The sequence below is a fragment of the Hyalella azteca genome, unplaced genomic scaffold (genome assembly GCF_000764305.2).
Source record: "Hyalella azteca isolate HAZT.00-mixed unplaced genomic scaffold, Hazt_2.0.2 contig9179, whole genome shotgun sequence".
Taxonomy (NCBI): Eukaryota; Metazoa; Arthropoda; class Malacostraca; order Amphipoda; family Hyalellidae; genus Hyalella; species Hyalella azteca.
This window is the reverse complement of record NW_025939256.1, coordinates 88,923-106,284: the sequence shown is the minus strand read 5'-3', so window position 1 is coordinate 106,284 and position 17,362 is coordinate 88,923. Positions and strand designations below refer to the sequence as shown.

Genomic DNA, 17,362 nt, shown 5'->3' with positions numbered 1-17,362 from the left:
GTTGCACGAGGTCGTTGACTGATAGTGCCGACCATAAATCAGGCCTTCTTAGTCAGGACTACTGTTATTTTTAGCGCAAGACTTCAGCGTTGAGACCGCGCCACGGACAATAGGAAACTGTTTTGTACTCTGGCATCGGACGCACACATGACACCGTCCGCTGAAGTAATAAACGGTTGGATATTGCGATCTAGATGATGTCGACAGGCAGACTTTGATGGTCAGCACGTGTGATCACAACGTCGAGCAGTCCACCCATGTCGTGCGTCGGCAAGGTTACGTGTCAAACCATGCCAAAGGTGGCCAGAAGGTCGTTCAGCTGACGAGCCGAAAGGTCTTCGACGCGATCCAGTCGAATGTTCAAATCGCCTGTGACAAGGACATGATCCTGGAAAGTCACAAGTCTGGTGAAGTCATCGCTCAATTCGACGAAAAATCGAGCGACACAGCAACCGATCCGGGCGATAGATGGCGACTGCAACGCTCGTAAACAAAGCACAGGTGACCCTAGTACATAGCAGCTCAAAACTGGTGGGTCGAGCGCAAATGTCAAGAACGGAAAGGTGCACGCCCCCGCTGGCGAGGGTAGCTACTCCACCGTAATTCGTCGACAGGGTGTTGGGTTGCATGCGGGGCTGCGCGCTCAACTACTTTGAGTCCTTCAGCGCGAAGACTGAGCAAACCGAGTCAGCGTCGTGCCAGGTCTCGGTCAAGACGACGACATCTAGTGAGTACGAGCGAAAAATGTGAAAAAACTCGTCAACTTTGTTATTCAACGAACGGATGTTGAGGCAGCCGAGCGATAATCGGCGACAAGGCTGCACACAGTGGCGATAAACACGAACGCTATGCAGGTTTTGAGGCCTACAGGTCGACACAGGCAGATGCTCAGCAGCAACATTCGCAGACGTTTGGTTGGTCGCAATTTATTTCCGCCGTAGCAACGGCCTATTGCTAAAGTGATAACGAAAAATGGGTATTTCCAAAAAAAATTTCAAACAACTCACAATGCATAATTTTAAGAAGGTCCGAAAACACATGTTTAACACGTTGACTCAAATTGCTTCATCTTGAATCCTTAGTATTTGTTTAGGACATAGCAGTCCCAGGCCACGAGGGATCGCCGCCTCTGGTTATCGTTCATCCGCCCTCATTTGGGCCACCTGATGCACGATGCTGTTGCTTGCTTCTCGCCGCTGGTAGTGTTGCAGGGGAGGTCGATCTGGGATTGTGCCCAGAAACACGTCTAGTTGTCTCTTGAGGGTCTCCAGGGTGAACTCCCCCTCTCTTAGATCCCTTGGTAGGGCGTTGAACAGCCTTGGCCTTGCCACGGAAAGTGATCCTTCCTGCAGGGATTGAAATCTGACCGCGGATCTGTTACGTAGTGGGGGGATCTTGCACAGTCTCCCCCTTCTCTCGTTGTGATATGTCTGAATCCTGAAGGTCTCGCTCTCGAAGTTTGGCATCATACCGGTTATCATTTTCCATGTGTACAGAATGACATACCTCTCCCGTCTCCTCTGCAGTGAGTACAGACTCAGTAGCTGTAACTTCTCCCAGAAGTTAAAATTCTCCATCACTCTGATCCTGGAAGTAAAGGTTCGTTGGACTCCTTCCAGTTACCGTATTGCGCCTAGTGTAAACGGAGTCCAGAGCTGGCAGCAGTATTCAAGGATAGGTATTACAAGGGCTCTGAAGAGTGTGATCATCAGTTCCGCTTCTCTCGTTCTGAACGTTCGCCAGATCCACCCCATCTGTTGTCTACCTTTTGCGGTTACTGCCGGTATGTGATCACCAAAATTGACCTGATTGTTCATCAACATTCCCAGATCGCGAACGAGTCGCTTCTCTTCGATTTCTGAGTTGTCAGGTGCCAGGTAGCGGTGGTCCATTCAAGCTCTTCCGGTTCCTCTGTACCTCAGGACCTCAAACTTGCTCCCGTTGAACTGCATGTTGTTCACTAGGGCCCAGTTGTTCACTAGGGCCTCTCACTGTCCGTCCTGTCCGTGATGGTCATTAATATCCTGGTGTCGTCCGCGAATGACGATGCAGTGGCGTGATTCACTGTCACATCTATGTCGGCGATGTGGATGAGGAAGAGGATTGGGCCGAGTACCGTTCCCTGTGTTACTCCACTCTTCACCCTCGCCACGCTCGATCTCGAGCCTCCAACAACTACAGCATGTAGTCTTTCTGTTAGGAAGCTGTGGATCCATGCCAGCAATTCACCTCCGACTCCCAGCAGTCTTAATTTTCTGAAGAGCACTCCATGGTCGACTTTGTCAAAGGCTTTCGCGAAGTCTAAATACACCACGTCCACCCCGGCCCCCTCCTCCAGCATGGCCAGGATTTGGTGATGATGCTCCAGTAACTGAGACAAACAGGAACGATTTCATCTAAAACTGTGTTGCCTTCTGTTGAAAAGATCAGCGTCTTCCATGTACTGCACCAACCTTCTGGCAACAACCTTCTCAATTACTTTGATTACGTGTGATGTTAATGTAACCGGCCTGTAATTTTGTGGTTTGTCTCTTGCACCTCCTTTGTAGATAGGGGTAATTAGCCCTAATTTAAGGTCACTTGGGACATTTCCTTCTCTCAATGATGTTTTCCAGAGCAAAGTCAGAGGGACATTTAGTGCACCGACACATCTTTTCAGTAATACTGCAGGGACCCCATCCGGCCCGGGAGCCGAATACGTAGATAATTCTTGGATACTCCTCTCTAGATCAGGCGTTTCAAACTCAATGCTCGTCAGCTCCCGATCCCCTGGAAGTTCTTGAATGACTCCAATTTCGTTCTCCTGCCTTGAGTATCGGAGTTCGCTGAATACTTTTATCAAATTGAGTTCCCAGAAGTTCACACATGCCCTTGTCGTCTCCAACAAGGACACCGTTATTTTTCAGAGGCCCCACTATACTATTATTCAATTTTTTGTACTATTATGAAATATAAAAATTGAAGATTTATATTGAATTTTCATTGGTCTATGCAGTGCACTACCGGAATAATATGTATAGTATGTTAATAAATACGAAATAGTACGGTAAAATCTATTTGAAAAAATTGTTGAAATAATTGAGTATTAAAAATGGTTGTCAAAAATAATTACGTGTTAAAAAGTGTTGCTAAAAATATAAGTGCAAAACTGCAAAAAAGAGTGAATTTTTACGCTGGTATCTATAAATATAGACTTGACCGCTTTTAGGCCATCTGGGAACCATGAACGTACCACTACGTCCTGCAGAAATAAACCTCGTGATACGCATATGTACCACTTCGGAGTCAACGTGTTAAAGAATCGAACACATGACAAGGATCGATCTAACACGGGATGAAATTTTTCTAAATTCAACAATAATTATTCTGTGCCATGAAACTGACTGCAATAGAGCGCTGATTTCTGAGGCTATTTATATTCCCAATATGTAACTCACACTTAAACAACTATTTATACAGACTCGAAAACTTTGTAGTTGAGACAAATGTACGCCGGTCTGTAAAAGAGCTTAACTCGCACCTACATTCGATCTCGTGAAATAGTTGTGTTGCTGCCACCCTGCAATCCTATCTTTCATTATTGAAAGTGAAGATCTATAACAATCGTACCTTTGAACTCATCGATCTAAATAAGACCCTATACGACATTTTTATTTAAGAGTTGATTGTTCAATGTCAAGTCGGTGAATGGATAAATGAACTAATATCAGGGTTCTACTCTCCGCCCAAAAAGCTCGCTCAATCATGTTGTCGGTGACAATCCGTGTAACAAGTGCTCGATTTTTCACATAAAGTGCAAAATCAATCAGCACAAGAATTGAGTTCAGCTTTGCAGTACAAGGGCCGTACTTATGAATCTCGCCAAAGTACTCTTAGCGTTCTAAGTACACGAAGTGGCCGATTATTATATAGCGGTTTCAGCGTTTAGTAGGCCGTAGGCCTGTCGCCGGTTCTCAACATCGCAGAACATTCACAGCATTTTGCGGTCTCGAACTCGCAGCTCACTGCTACAATTCTGCTGTGCTTAACCGCCCGGCCTCCTTGCAGATTCTGACCAGAAACTGACGCACAGAGCTGGGATCGAACCCGCGCCTCTCTGCGCCAATCTTGGTACTCTGAACTGTTACCACTATGCCACCCTGCCTAGCGTCTATTCGTCTGTGTTAGGTGGGTTAAGCTTGAAAACCTTCAGTGATTGGCTGACAGATTTAAGAATTTCAAACTATACACATTGAACGGCCCAAGACCTATTAGGTAGATCACCACTCACGCTTATAATTTCCCGCCAAGTATTCCACAATTTCGGAGGTGGTCTGCAACTCGTAGGACGCCAGCTGCAAGCCGAGGGCCTCGCACCGAGTCTTGGCCTCGCAGTACGCGAAGTTTTCGGTATCGACAGGTAGACTCCTGCGTTTGGCATTTTATTTATTCCGAGACGAGACGAGACGAGACAACAGGCTCTGTCCCGGTTCGCAATAAAAACCGGGACAATTTTCAGCCCTCCGTAGGAATTCCGGGACGATACCGAGACGAGACGAGACATCCCGGTTAAAATAGGTTCTTGTCTCGGTTCATACGTTTATTCCGGGACAAATTTTACCCTCTGTCCCGTTATTTTTTTCCCGGAATTTTCTCGTCTCGTTTCGTCTGTCCCGGTTCATTTCGAGAAAATTATTTCGAGACGCAGGAGTCTATCGACAGGAGGATCACTTCTCGACGCAATCTCGACGCAATGTCCGGCTTTTATTGTATTGCAGCAAGTCAGCTTTTGCGGCATCAGTCCAGGGTTGTACGGAGTTTTCACGGAGTCTGAAAATAAGACAAAGTAAACCCTCTGAGGTGCCCATGCTGAGGTGCTCATGTAATCTATTGTTTAGTATTTTATCTAAGAACTTCCCGTGGATGTCTTAGTGAAATCAAGTTGTAGTTTCGTACTTGGTGATGAGATGTGGCGGGTTTTGCGTGGAACATCATCATTATTGTGAATCTGGGAAATAACCAACGGAGATGGAGAGATTGAATATGTACAGCGGGTAGTGGATCATTATTTTGAACAGATTTTTTGACTTGAAGGGTTTTGATTCTTGTGAAGCCCGGTGCTTTCTGTAGAAATATTTTCAGTGTGCGCCGTAGTTTTCCATTTCATGGTTATGGGTGGAAAGTATACAAGGTGGAGTCGGGTAAGGTCGCCATGATTGCATGGGTGAATGAGATGTATGTTGTTTCTTCGGTGTCTTTTACGGTGCAGATGTGATCGATGTCAAAATCTTCGTTCTTTGCGTCGTTCTGAGTGAATACCGTATGTCCGGCCAATGTTGGTGGAAGATGATTTTTTTTCTGGTTTGTCGCTTTGGATATTTTTGTGTTAGAGATATGGGACGCTTTGTCTTCTTGTCGGATCTTAGCATGCGCTTTAGGGACGACCAGAATTTTTGTGTGAGCGCGGTTTGTGTTTCTAAAATGCTAATGAGGTCCTACCATGTCTGTATTTGGAGGAGACTGAGTGCTATGTGTAGTTTTTGCCATGGAGGTGATGAGTGGTCTGTTAAGTGCCAGTGATGGATGCATTGAAGATTGGCGTGATGTTGCGCTAGCATAAGTAATGTTCGCGAAGGGGCATGAGGCCTGGAATGATGCAGGGTCTTATGATGGGATTGAGGCCCAGTTGTCTAAGCATGTGTCGTTTTTTAATGTAAGGTCTTGTGGTTGGGGTCTGAATGTGAGTACTATTATTGAAATGTGGTCTGAAGGTTGTGGAATGGATCCTGGTTATATGAGAGTGTTGTGGAATGCCTTCTGTTGCTTATGAATGACTTGATGTGGCTTATGACTGGAGATGACGTCCTGCTGTGGGTGATGGGAGTTGGAAAGTTTCGGCCAATGGGGGTACATTTGTGCGGGTTATTACTGTGTGTAATCGTCCTTATATATTGTTGGGAGAGCTGTTTCCTATTGTTGTGTGTTCTTGCGTTTATGTTTGCGAGTAGGTAAACGAGATGGGGCCTGTTAAAGAGTCTGTGAAAGTATGTACAGATGATGTAGTCTGTACGTAGTGGGTACGTTTGTACATATTTTTTTGAAGTTTATGATTTATGAGACTCCTAGTGGCTATAGCAGCACCGGAGTTTTGTGTGTTGTCATTATTGCAGCTGTTCGGAAGTACATTGTAGTTGAATATTCTAAGTGTAGTGTTGTCATCCGTGATAGAGTGGTCATTAATGAATCTGGCGGTGCCAATATGGTTGTAGATGTTCGCAAGAGTGGATCCGTTATTGGTCCAGTGGCGGATGTTGTGTTGTAGTATCTTTCATGAGGACTGAGGGATGCAGTTTATTAATAGATGGTGCATCTTCAGTCTGTCACGTTTCAGATAGTCGAGTACTCTTGAAGAGTCTGCGTCCTTCATCGAAAGCTTCGTTCTGTATTCCTTCTTTCTCTGTTCGTCTGCAAGATAAACGTTATGTGACTCCAGAGGGATTTCAAAAGGGGTTTTCAGAGCTACAAAATAGTTTGATGGGGTATGGTTCGTCGAGTCCGGGTTCTGTTGATTCCTGTTACTATCATTCAATGATTTTCCTTTTTATAGGGTAACGGTCTTCATTATGAGTCGTTCTTACGGTTGTTGTTGTCTGCTGGCTGTTGAGATATATTTAGTGATGATCGTCTGAGGTTGTCATTGTCAATTAATACGGTCCTAGAGTTAAAGTCTGTGCCTGGGGTCGTGACCTCAAGTTGGTTAAAATATTTAAGCGAAGTCTCTATCATAAAAGCCGCGTCAATGTCGTAGTTTACTTTCAGTGATTTCAATACGATGCTACCATACGCCTCCAGGCGGGAGGGGTATGCGGGCTTCGAGACATCGAGTATGAAAGCTGTCAGTTTCAGTTGCGTCTAGTCAGTCAACGTCAAATATAGGGAGAAATATTTGTTTGTTGTGTCATATTTATTTTTCTATTTTTTGGTGTTTTTTTTTTGTCGCTGTGAATTGAGTTGGTTTAGTATATGTATTTTGTGTGCGGTACAGGTTGCGGCTCAGGTGCGATAGTCGTTGAGGCATTTTTGGTGGTGGTTATTACATTGGGGGTAAGTGTGGTCTTAGGCTGCACATCCGAAGCAAGGAGTGGGGTATGTGTATTGGTGTGAACGTGGTCTTCTATTTGCAACATTTTAAACTGATTAGTTGGTGTGCGTACTGTCCCTGTTCGCATTGTGAGAGGGTTATTTTGGTGTTTTACATTCAAAATACGTTTGTAGGAATGTCTGGGGCGATTGTAGTGTCTGTGGTTACTATTTTGATTATTTGAGTGTTGCGTTTGTCTATGATTATTTCCTGCATGTGTAGCCAGTTTTATTGTGTATATAATATGTTTGATTTCGTCCCTGGTGCAGCTTCTTGCGTCTCTGTCAAGCTGTCGTTCAAAAATGTTCGTCGCCGTTTAGGGTTGAGTGTATGCGATAAAAGTTATGTTGATTTTATGAAATGAATCTGTAGCTTTTTTGAGGTGAGCCTGCCAATTGCAGTCGCATCATCAGAAGTGGCGTAAAATCAGATGGCAGCGTCTGTGAATAAAATTAATGGGGCATCAAGATCGTTAAAAGTTGTATGGAAAATGTTGAGTCGATCAGTCGGTATCCTGACGCCAAGTTTCTTGAGTTGGACATGAACGTCGGGTTCTGTTGATGAGTGTGCAAAACGGGGGAGAGAAATTGCAGGTAAATGGTTTTCGTGCATTTATATGTTCAGGAAATTTTTGTAACAGAGGCACAGAAAAGTATAAGTAACACCTTCATATTGACACGCGTTTACTTCGCGGAGCTGGCTGCTTAGGAAGGCGTAAGAAAGGACCATTGAACAGTACCACACGAGTAACACTTGACCAAAATTAAATCATATCCTCCCACATAATAAATCTAAAATAGTGTGATCTCTCTGCCGTCATCTCACTGACCATTGAAGACGTGACCTGTGTTGTCGATGTTGCTGAGGAGGCACCCGTCAGACGAGGACTCAGTGTAAAGAAGGAAGGTGTTTCCGATCCATTCTCCTTGAGCTGTAAACATAAATAATTCAATCCGTTGTTCTCGAACAAGTGCCGTAGAGCTGAAATTAGACGCCATGCATTTTGTTGCATTTTTTTTTAATGATACGGACTTAAGAAATCATCTAGAGCATTAAGCAAGATGGATGAAGACTTTTAGATTTGTTTAACATTGCTGCAGGTTCTGCGGCCGGTGGCTGGCCTCCGATAGTTCCAAATAAATAAACGAAAAAATGTTAATCAGTTGGGGGCCAGACGGCAAAAGATCACGAAGTAAAAAGGATCAGCAGCTCCTGTGGTTTCATCAGCAAACAAAAGTCAGTGGTTGGCCTCTCATAAGAGGCAGCAGATCATTCAACCACAATTCGCTGTTTCTACTAACTTCCTGCCGTTCCTGATACCAGTTATAAGTCAGCGCCCTCCTCACAATAAAATTATAATTATAAGGGCAGAGCGTCACATGACATTTTTTGAAGTCTTTGCTGGATCGTGTGCTTATGTTAGGTTTCTTAGATAACATGGATAATATCGTCATACACAATCTGCTCCTGCCGATTATGGCTCACACTTATTTCACTTAAGATTCACATTCGCTTCTATTTGGGTGTTAACTAATCCAAACAAGAAACACAGATGAAGAATACAGATTAGTTAAGTAATACAGAAGATTAATTTCAATTTGAACAACTGCACAAAAACCACGAAGAAGAAAATTACGAGGCCACCAAATTTACAATGAACAATTACGTAAACAACTTGCGAGGCGTCATGACGTAGACAATTTACGAGGCGTCATGACGTAGACAACTTACGAGGCGTCATGACGTAGACAACTTCAGCAGGCGCGTCACCGCAGTCCTGCTCGTCCTTCGCGACGTCGTACAGAGTCCTGCCGCTGGCGTAGCAGGAGCCGTTGATCTTGAACATGAGAGCGTCTGAGGAGGAAGGATTACTTGAGTCAAACTTAAATGAATCAAACTTGTAATATCTATGAATGAAACTAGCATACATTAAAATTATTCAACAAAATTACGCCAATTAAGTTTAAATGCAATTCACTGCAATCAAATGTAAAGTAAGCATAATTATATCCGCAGTAATTGTTCCCGGGGTCAATTAAACTCACTCCTTGCAAACGCGGCGTCCGAGCAGGCGATGATATCCGTTGATGCGCCGCTGCTGTTCAGCTTCACCCAATCAACAGCAATCACATTCTTGGGGGCAAATCTTATGTATTCTTTGCCGCCTCCGAGGTCAATGGCGAACAGGTCGCCCGTGACGGTGTTGGCGAGAGCGGAGCACGTCCCGAACAAGTTGCTCTTGACGCCACCAGCGAGCACAAACTGTGCAGTAGGTTCAATTGTTCAGGGACAGTAAACAAGTCATGATAAATCAGCAATCAGGGGAGAACAGGGCAAAAAATGTACAACTGTTGTACAAAAACAGCGTAACTGGGTGATGTAGTCGTGCGCTTCCAAATCTAACTAATGAAAACCATTCCAAATCATCGATAATGTGATTTATAAATAACGACAGGTTTTTTGGCCACATAAACCAAAGTAATAGACAGACCATATACAATTGTGTGAGAAGATATGTCATACAAATTACTACCATTTATAAACTTATGATCTGATGCTCTGCATCGATGTTGATTATCGCCATCTTTTACGTTTTTGTTGGGAAACATTCTTTTCCTGCATGCTGATTACTCGGTTTGGTGTTCTTAGGTACAATATGTTCATGGTGCCCTTGGGAGAGAGTGGGAAAAAAGAAAATAGGTGGCACAGAGTGCCCAGGAAGATGAAGGATAAACTGGAAAGACAGGAGGAGACAAAGATATGCTCATAGCGGATAATTAGGTTGGCTGTATCTGTATGAGCTCGGTGGAGTCAGAAAAACACAGTGGATGAACAATACGGTTAAAGTAAAGCTAGAGGCAAAGAAAGAAGCCTACGAGCGTTATATACGGACTCGTAGCGATGCTGAGTATAACATGTACTCAAGAGCTCGAAATCAAGCTAAAAAAGCTTATCGCACCGCAGTTAAAAACTTTGAAAAAGATGTTGCCAAAAAACTCAAAAAGAACCCGAAGGCCTTCTTTTCGTATGCTAGTACGAAGTGAACGACAAGGGACGGTATTGCTTATTTGAATGTAAATCAACGGAAGATATCTCCTGATGAGGGCAAGGCCAATGCTCTAAATCAGTTCTTTAGCAGCGTCTTCACAGATGAGGACTTAAACAGTATTCCAGCTATTGAGGAGCGACCAATGGGCTCGAAGTTGACTAGTTTTGAGATACACGAAGAGGAGGTTCTCAAGCGCCTGGTCTCCCTGAATCCCAACAAGTTAACTGGATCAGACGGTTTCCACCCTAGATTACTCAACGAATGAGCAACCGTCCTGGCCGGCCCTTTAACAGTATTCAGTCAAAGCTGGGCAGCGCTACTTTGAAATGTAGCGACCGCTACTGCTGCATGCTCTAAATGTAGCGGGCGCTACCGCTACATTGCTTTAAATGTAGCGCCGCTACCGCTACTGTAAATGTAGCAGCCGCTACATGTAGCGCGCTACTGCCCACCTCTGTTAACAACTAACAAGTTGACACTAGTAACAGGCTGAGGTTGACAACATTACACCGAAAGCTTTCGTATAGTTTTATTCTGTATTTTATATTGTGTATGTATCTTGCTGGTTTGTAAATAATATTTAATACTACTAAATCCAAAGGCTTTATCTAAAAATGTAGCGGTTGCGCTGTAGCGGCAAAACCTCGTATCGCTACTTAAATATGTAGCGGGCGCTACCGCTACATTGCTTTAATACCCTTTACGCCCTGGCGTGACGAATTCGTCACACAGAAAAAAACATCGGTTTTCCAACAATTTCACGTTTTCTGTCATTTTTTCGAAAAATTCACAGGAATAAAAAAAGTCTTAGATTTATTTTTTACATATGTGTACCAAGTTTCAAAGTTATCTGTCGGTAAGTAACCGAAATAAAATGTCCAATTTCCAATGGCAATGTCCAATTTCTTATGGAAATTCTATTTCGGTTAATTACTGACAGATAACTTTGAAACTTGGTACACATATGTAAAAAATAAATCTAAGACTTTTTTGTTCGTGGGAATTTTTCCAAAAAAGTGAAAGAAAACGTGAAATTCTTAGAAAACTGACAAAAAGGGGGTCCGCTACTGAAAATGCAGCGGCCGCTACATGTAGCGCGCTACTGAAAATGTAGGGGCCGCTACATGGAGCGCGCTACTGCCCACCTATGAGTATTCTTTCGAAAAACCTTAATCGAAGGGAATTTGCCGGCCGACTGGAAGGAAGCCCAAGTGACACCCCTGTTCAAAAAAGGTGACAGAAATAACCCCGCTAACTATCGTTCTGTAAGTCTCACAAGTGTTGTGTGTAAGGTGATGGAATCGGTTATGAGGGATAGGATTATAGATCACTTGACTGTTAACCATCTTCTATCAGACTGTCAGCATGGCTTTATTGCTGGCAGATCATACACCACTTATCTCCTGTCTACCTTGAATAATTGGACTCGCCTGCTGGACGAAAGGGTGCCAGTGGATTCACTGTACCTCGATTTTGCCAAGGCATTTGATATTTGATTTTGTGTTCCGCATGAGCGACTGTTACGTAAAGTGAATTCTTTGGGAATAGAGGGAAATGTACTCCAATGGATCAGGAATTTCCTAGTAGCAGAAGACAACGTGTCAGCATTTACGGAACCGTATCAGACTGGGTAACTGCGTAGTGGCATACGCGCAAGGAAGCGTTCTTGAGCCTGTTTTGCTTGTCGCTTATATAAACGATCTACCAGAAGTAGTGTCAAGCATGTGCTCCATGTGTGCCGATGACACAAAAGTTTATAATACAGTTAAGGATGCATCCAATAAAATGCAACTGCAAAATGATCTTGATAGTTTAGTTGACTGGGCTGATGCGTGGCAGCTGAGTTTCAATGCTGACATGTGTAAAGTACTTCACCTCGGCAAGAACAATGAACAGCAAGCTTTCAGCATGAGAAGACATGGTTGCAATGAGAGGGTTACGATTGAGAAGTCTTGCACGGAAAAAGATCTTGGAGTTTGTGTCGACAAGGAGCTAAAAATTTCTAGACACGCTGAAACGCGAGTTAATAACTCCAATAAACTGCTTGGGCTGATCAGACGCTCCTACGAGTACCTATATGTAGAAATGATGAAGCAGTTGTTCACCACTGTCGTGTGCCCGAACCTAGAGTTTGGAAACGTTGTGCGGTCACCTAGACTTGAAAAGGACAAAAATTTAGTAGAGAGTGTTTAAAGACGTGCAACAAGATAATTCCTGGCTTAAAGGGCATGTCTTATGAAGAAAGATTGAAGTTTACGAAGCTTCCCAGTCTCCGTTTATCGTCGCCTGCGTGGTGACCTCATTGAAGTATACAAGTATACTCATGGTTTGTTCAAGGTCCCAGAAGGATTACTAGAATTTTAAACAAGAACCAGCACCATGGGCCACAGCTATAAACTAAAAAAACTGCGATGCAACTTATCCACGCGACAACATTTCTTCTCGCTTCGAATCACCGACATGTGGAACAGCCTCCCTGAAGATATTGTTGACGCTCCGAGTATGAACGCATTCAAGAACAGACTAGACAAGGCCATGCAGCAGCATATGTATAATCTTGAAATGCCTCGTGTCCTACGGACAACTGAAATTGAATCGATTTTGAACCCACCGTCCGTTTAAAAGATTACATCAAAAGGCCAGTCTAGTCAAGAAAAATACAAGATTCGGCGACAGGCCTATCAAGGCCTATTCTTCAATGCCGAAGATACTATACTATACTATACTATGAGGTTGGGTTGGAGTCGAGGAGGGAGACGGGAACCGGTCAGGACTTCGAGGAGGGCTTGCGTGGATGAGTTAAGTGCGGGAGACAGTTGATTTTTTTCTACAGTATTTACATAGTCAAACAAGGTTTGAAGAAAAATATCTTAAATACTATCGACACATTTGCGTTTCGCATCTCTTCAATTGAATTAAAATTTTTAGTTTACTGTGGTATTTTTCAGATTGACGAAATGATGGTGGGGGATATTTGTGATTATGATGGTGAGATTCGGAATTATGAGGACTCCCCGAGTCGGGAGAGATTCAGGAAGTAGATCGGAGAGTCATCTTTTAGGTTGAAGCTCTTTGTTATTGCGATGCCGTCAGGAAAGTTTTGAAAAGAACAAGAGGAGGTATAACGCTTCTAGAAAGATTAAGGAGAAATGGAAAAGACATTAGGGGACGAAAAAGGCGTATTGCGCATTATTTCGTTTATTGTACGTGTGCGAGGTTTGAGGTCGGGGAGGTGAAGAGGAAGAACCCATCAGGGCTGAGCAGCTGAATAAGGTATGAGGCTCACACGGGGGGGGGGGGGGGGTGATGGAGGAGTGGTTAGTTCATTATTTACATTATTCACCATATAGACGAAAAAATCGCATTAGTTGAGTCTGGTTTCTAAGACACGAAAGTGAATAAGAGTTCAGGACAGAAACAAGATAAGAGCGATAAACAAAGAAAGTAAAGTAAGGGAAATTTCCTACAGTAGCCGGTTTACACTCAGGGCAAGGAGCCAATTGTTTGTTTTATAGTGCAACGCACAGAGCTGAAGCTTGTCGCAAGGCAGACAAGTTGACCCACAATGAATGGCATGAAAATTAAAGAAGGTTTACGGCATATTGTGTCTTAAGCCAGAACCTTATGCAATGTCTTGTCGCTAGTTCATCAAGTGCCAAATGCACTTAATCATCACCTACAAACATAAGATATTTTTGTGCCACCAGTTGGCAAAAGGAGCGAGATCACTAGAAATTACGGTAGTCAGACAGCCGTCTGAAACGTAGTTAACCAACAAACAACCCGGAGACAGCCGCCTATCAGTATTTATACCCAGTGTACCAACGAAGTTTCGACGAACACGCTGCTGTAAAAGTACGAAGCTCGGAATCCAGTCAACCCCGAATAGTGATACTATTATTTGGTGAGGGAATTCAAAGAAGGTTCATAACCTCATCCTTAGGGAACTAATTGAGAAGTCAAACCGTGGGAGAGCATGTATCCAGACATGCTTGCGATGGCAGCGTCACTCCATTTAGAAAAACCTTCCGTCATAATAAAATTATCGCGGGAATGGAGGAAAAGGTAAATATGGAGATAACCTACGGGAGAAGACTAAGTTGGGAGGAGGCATTTTCCTAGTGTGCCAGTAAGCCTCTTAGTGGAAAGGCTTGAAGAGCCCGAAATCCCCTTAGTGACTTCAGAAGAACTAGTGGCATCAAACTGGTGGGAGAGGACAACTTGGATCAAATTTCGTGATCAATGACAAATATTGAATAAACCCTAAGCAAAAATTAGCTGACATGGTTTTGAAATCCGAAGCAAAAGTCTTTCCTCTTAAACACATTTCCTTTAATAAATTGTGTGGATGGTTGCCTGGAGGAAACGATTTTTCGAGTTAGTGAAGGACAAGAAAAATGTCGTTCACGCTAGGAAGCAGTTGAGTTTGTTGCAGTTACATCGTGCACAGCCATACGTGACTAAATATATATAGAAGGAGGAGGAAGGCTTAGACGAAAACTCTATCTAGATACTCCCAGTTTTCGAAACGTCCCCATGGTATATTAAGAGTCAAGACGACGATCATTAACAGCGACGACAAAGAAGAGTTTCGTAATCCTATCTTGATGCCCGGAGGACATGAGACGGTGCGAGAAATGATGCAGGAACACTGCTCCTCGTTGGAGGATGGTTGGGAACAAGATTTTGGATAAAAAAAGATCAATCTCAAACATACTTCATCATTGTGTAAATGTCAGAGTTACGGGAATGGATAAGCGAACGCAATCGCGGCGCCTCTTCCAAAACGAAGATCAGAAGACTGGGAAGTGTTTCCGATTTTGACAGTTGGGGAAGACTTAACCGGACAACATCCAACAATCAACGAGAGAGGAGTTCCAACCATAGAATAAGTACTAAGATCGGGAGTTGGACTGCGTTCGGTTTCGGGTGAGTTTAGTTTATGAAATTTTGATTTTAATTGTGAATTATTCTTTTAAGGTTCATAATTTGGTGGGAGGATGTGCGATTTCATTAGTTGGAATTTTTGAGTTTGTAAAGTCTATTTGTCCAATGATTTATTTGTGAGCACTTAATTTTTCTGTCCAATGTGTTTTCGTAGCTTGTTTACCGCCAGCAGCTCTTTTGCGATTCAAAATAGAATTTTACTATGGCAAAATTTAACATTGAAAGCGATGATAATAAATACAGTGATCAATTTTCGGGGTTCTTGAACAATTGAGCGAAATAAATGAAAAAATTAATGTAAACCAGTTTTGTATAGGTACTTGACGACTGACTAATTAATATATTAAGATCTATTGGAGTCAGATCAAGCAGAAAAATAGAGTTCGTTGTGAAAACAGGATTGTGAACTAAGATCGGGTAGATTCTGCATTGTAACCCCAGATTCAACACTGGGTGTTGCATGTTTAAATGTCTTTAGTGAGCGCCGTAGTTGTCTGATTGGTTTTTGGCCGGAAGTCCGCTTGGTGGAGACTAGTAATTAAGGTTGCTATGATTGTATAATTGAATGAGGAGTAACTTGTCTTTTAAGGGGGAGGTATACCCTAAAATTTTCAGATTTGGCATTTTTGGGTTTTAATCTCATCTTAAAGCTGAAATTTTGCTCTTTCCAATGGTACCACTGCCATGTCTGTACGTAAATATTTACGTTCATGACGTCTCTTTAAAGGGAAGCGGGTGGGAGAGTTCTTTAACTAATTAGATATAAAGTAATTAGCTGCTGAAATCTTTGAATATAGTTTCTACTTGATTTGTGCTGCAGTTACATGCTTAGTCTCATCTTAAAGCTGACATTCTGAGCTTTCCAACGATACTACTGCGATAGCGGTGAGTGAATTTTAACGCACACAGCTGGGCTCTAAAGGGGGGCGGGGGTGGATTTCCTTCAGAAAATAGATAGGACTTAATTCACTCGCTAAGACTACATATAGTGGTGTATCTGGGCATAATCTGGCATCAAGGCTCAGTTACCCTGCTTGCTTCATACGGAGACGTGTGCTGCAAGACGCTGCTAGCTTCCTTGAGTGGAATTGGCTACAGAAGCCTGTAGTTTGGTCTCTATGCTACATTGAGTGTCTATTTCAAGGCGCACGGAACTTTGTCGCGCTGTCCTGAAAAGTTCAACTTTTTGTCACGGAAAAGCCTACTCCTCCTAGAGTTTTGAAGCTACAGCAATGAGACATATACCATTCTATTCGTAAAGACCACACCTATGCAGTAACACGGCCCTTTTTTTAGATTTGTGCATAGTTTTGATTCAAAATGGGGGGGAAGGGGGGGGGAAATGAGAAAAAATGAAAAAAATGGAAAAATGCGTATAAAAAAAAAACAAAGGCAAAAATAAAAAATCGGGCCTCGTTACTCGATTGGTATGGTCTTTACCAATGGAATGGTATATGTCTCATCGTTGTAGCTTTAAAACTCTAGGAGGAGTAGGCTTTTCCGTAGTACCCCATTTTTGGCTGTTTTCTATGAATTTCACGTTTTCTATGCATTTTTTCGAAAAAATTACACGAACAAAATGTGATTCTTTTGCGGTTTTACATATATGTGTGTGAAGTTTCAGAAAGATCCGTCTGTAAACAAAAGTTTTTCCGGAAGGTATACCTCCCCCTTAAGGAGTCTTGAGTGGTGCGGATGCTTTGCGGGATGGGGCCTGTTCAAAAGTGAGGAAGTCAATGTAATTGATGTGATTACGAGCATATCTGTATGGAAGCTATAGTATAGTCTAGTATCTTCGGCATTAAAGAATAGGCCTGGATAGGCCTGTCGCTGATTCTTGTACTTTTCTTGACTAGACTGGCCTTACGGACGGTAGATTTAAAATCGCTTCTAGATATCAGTTGTTCCGTAGGGTACGAGGCATTTTAAGACTTAACATATGCTCATGCATGGCCTTGTCTCTGTCTCTTATACACATCTAGATGTGTATAAGAGACAGCTTATCTTCAGGGAGGCTGTTCCACATGTCAGTGACTCGAAGCGAGAAGAAATGTTGTCGCGTGGATAAGTTGAACCGTGTCTCTTATACACATCTAGATGTGTATAAGAGACAGTTATTAATCCTTTTCTTCTATTTCGGAGAGCTCGTATTAGAAAATTATTTGATTAAGGCAGAAAAATCGATTGATTAAGGTAGAATACTGATACTTTGTCAATTAACGAACTTCAACTTAACACCCAACAAC

The 17,362-nt window shown here is 42.9% G+C and overlaps 1 protein-coding gene across 2 annotated transcripts in view; it reads right to left on the bottom strand.

Annotated features, from left to right (window-relative positions):
* LOC108680696 overlaps nucleotides 1-17,362 on the bottom strand; it is a 46,462-nt gene that overhangs the window by 19,792 nt on the left and 9,308 nt on the right. Inside the window, exons 4-8 of one of the 2 annotated variants that reach the window (XM_047881940.1) lie at nucleotides 9,166-9,382; nucleotides 8,852-8,974; nucleotides 7,950-8,051; nucleotides 4,703-4,809; nucleotides 4,271-4,400 (exon numbers count right to left, since the gene is read on the bottom strand). In XM_047881940.1, coding sequence (XP_047737896.1) covers nucleotides 4,271-4,400; nucleotides 4,703-4,809; nucleotides 7,950-8,051; nucleotides 8,852-8,974; nucleotides 9,166-9,382 — 679 coding nt within the window. The remainder of the gene's footprint in view (nucleotides 1-4,270; nucleotides 4,401-4,702; nucleotides 4,810-7,949; nucleotides 8,052-8,851; nucleotides 8,975-9,165; nucleotides 9,383-17,362) is intronic. The other variant, XM_018169582.2, reaches the window with a different exon arrangement.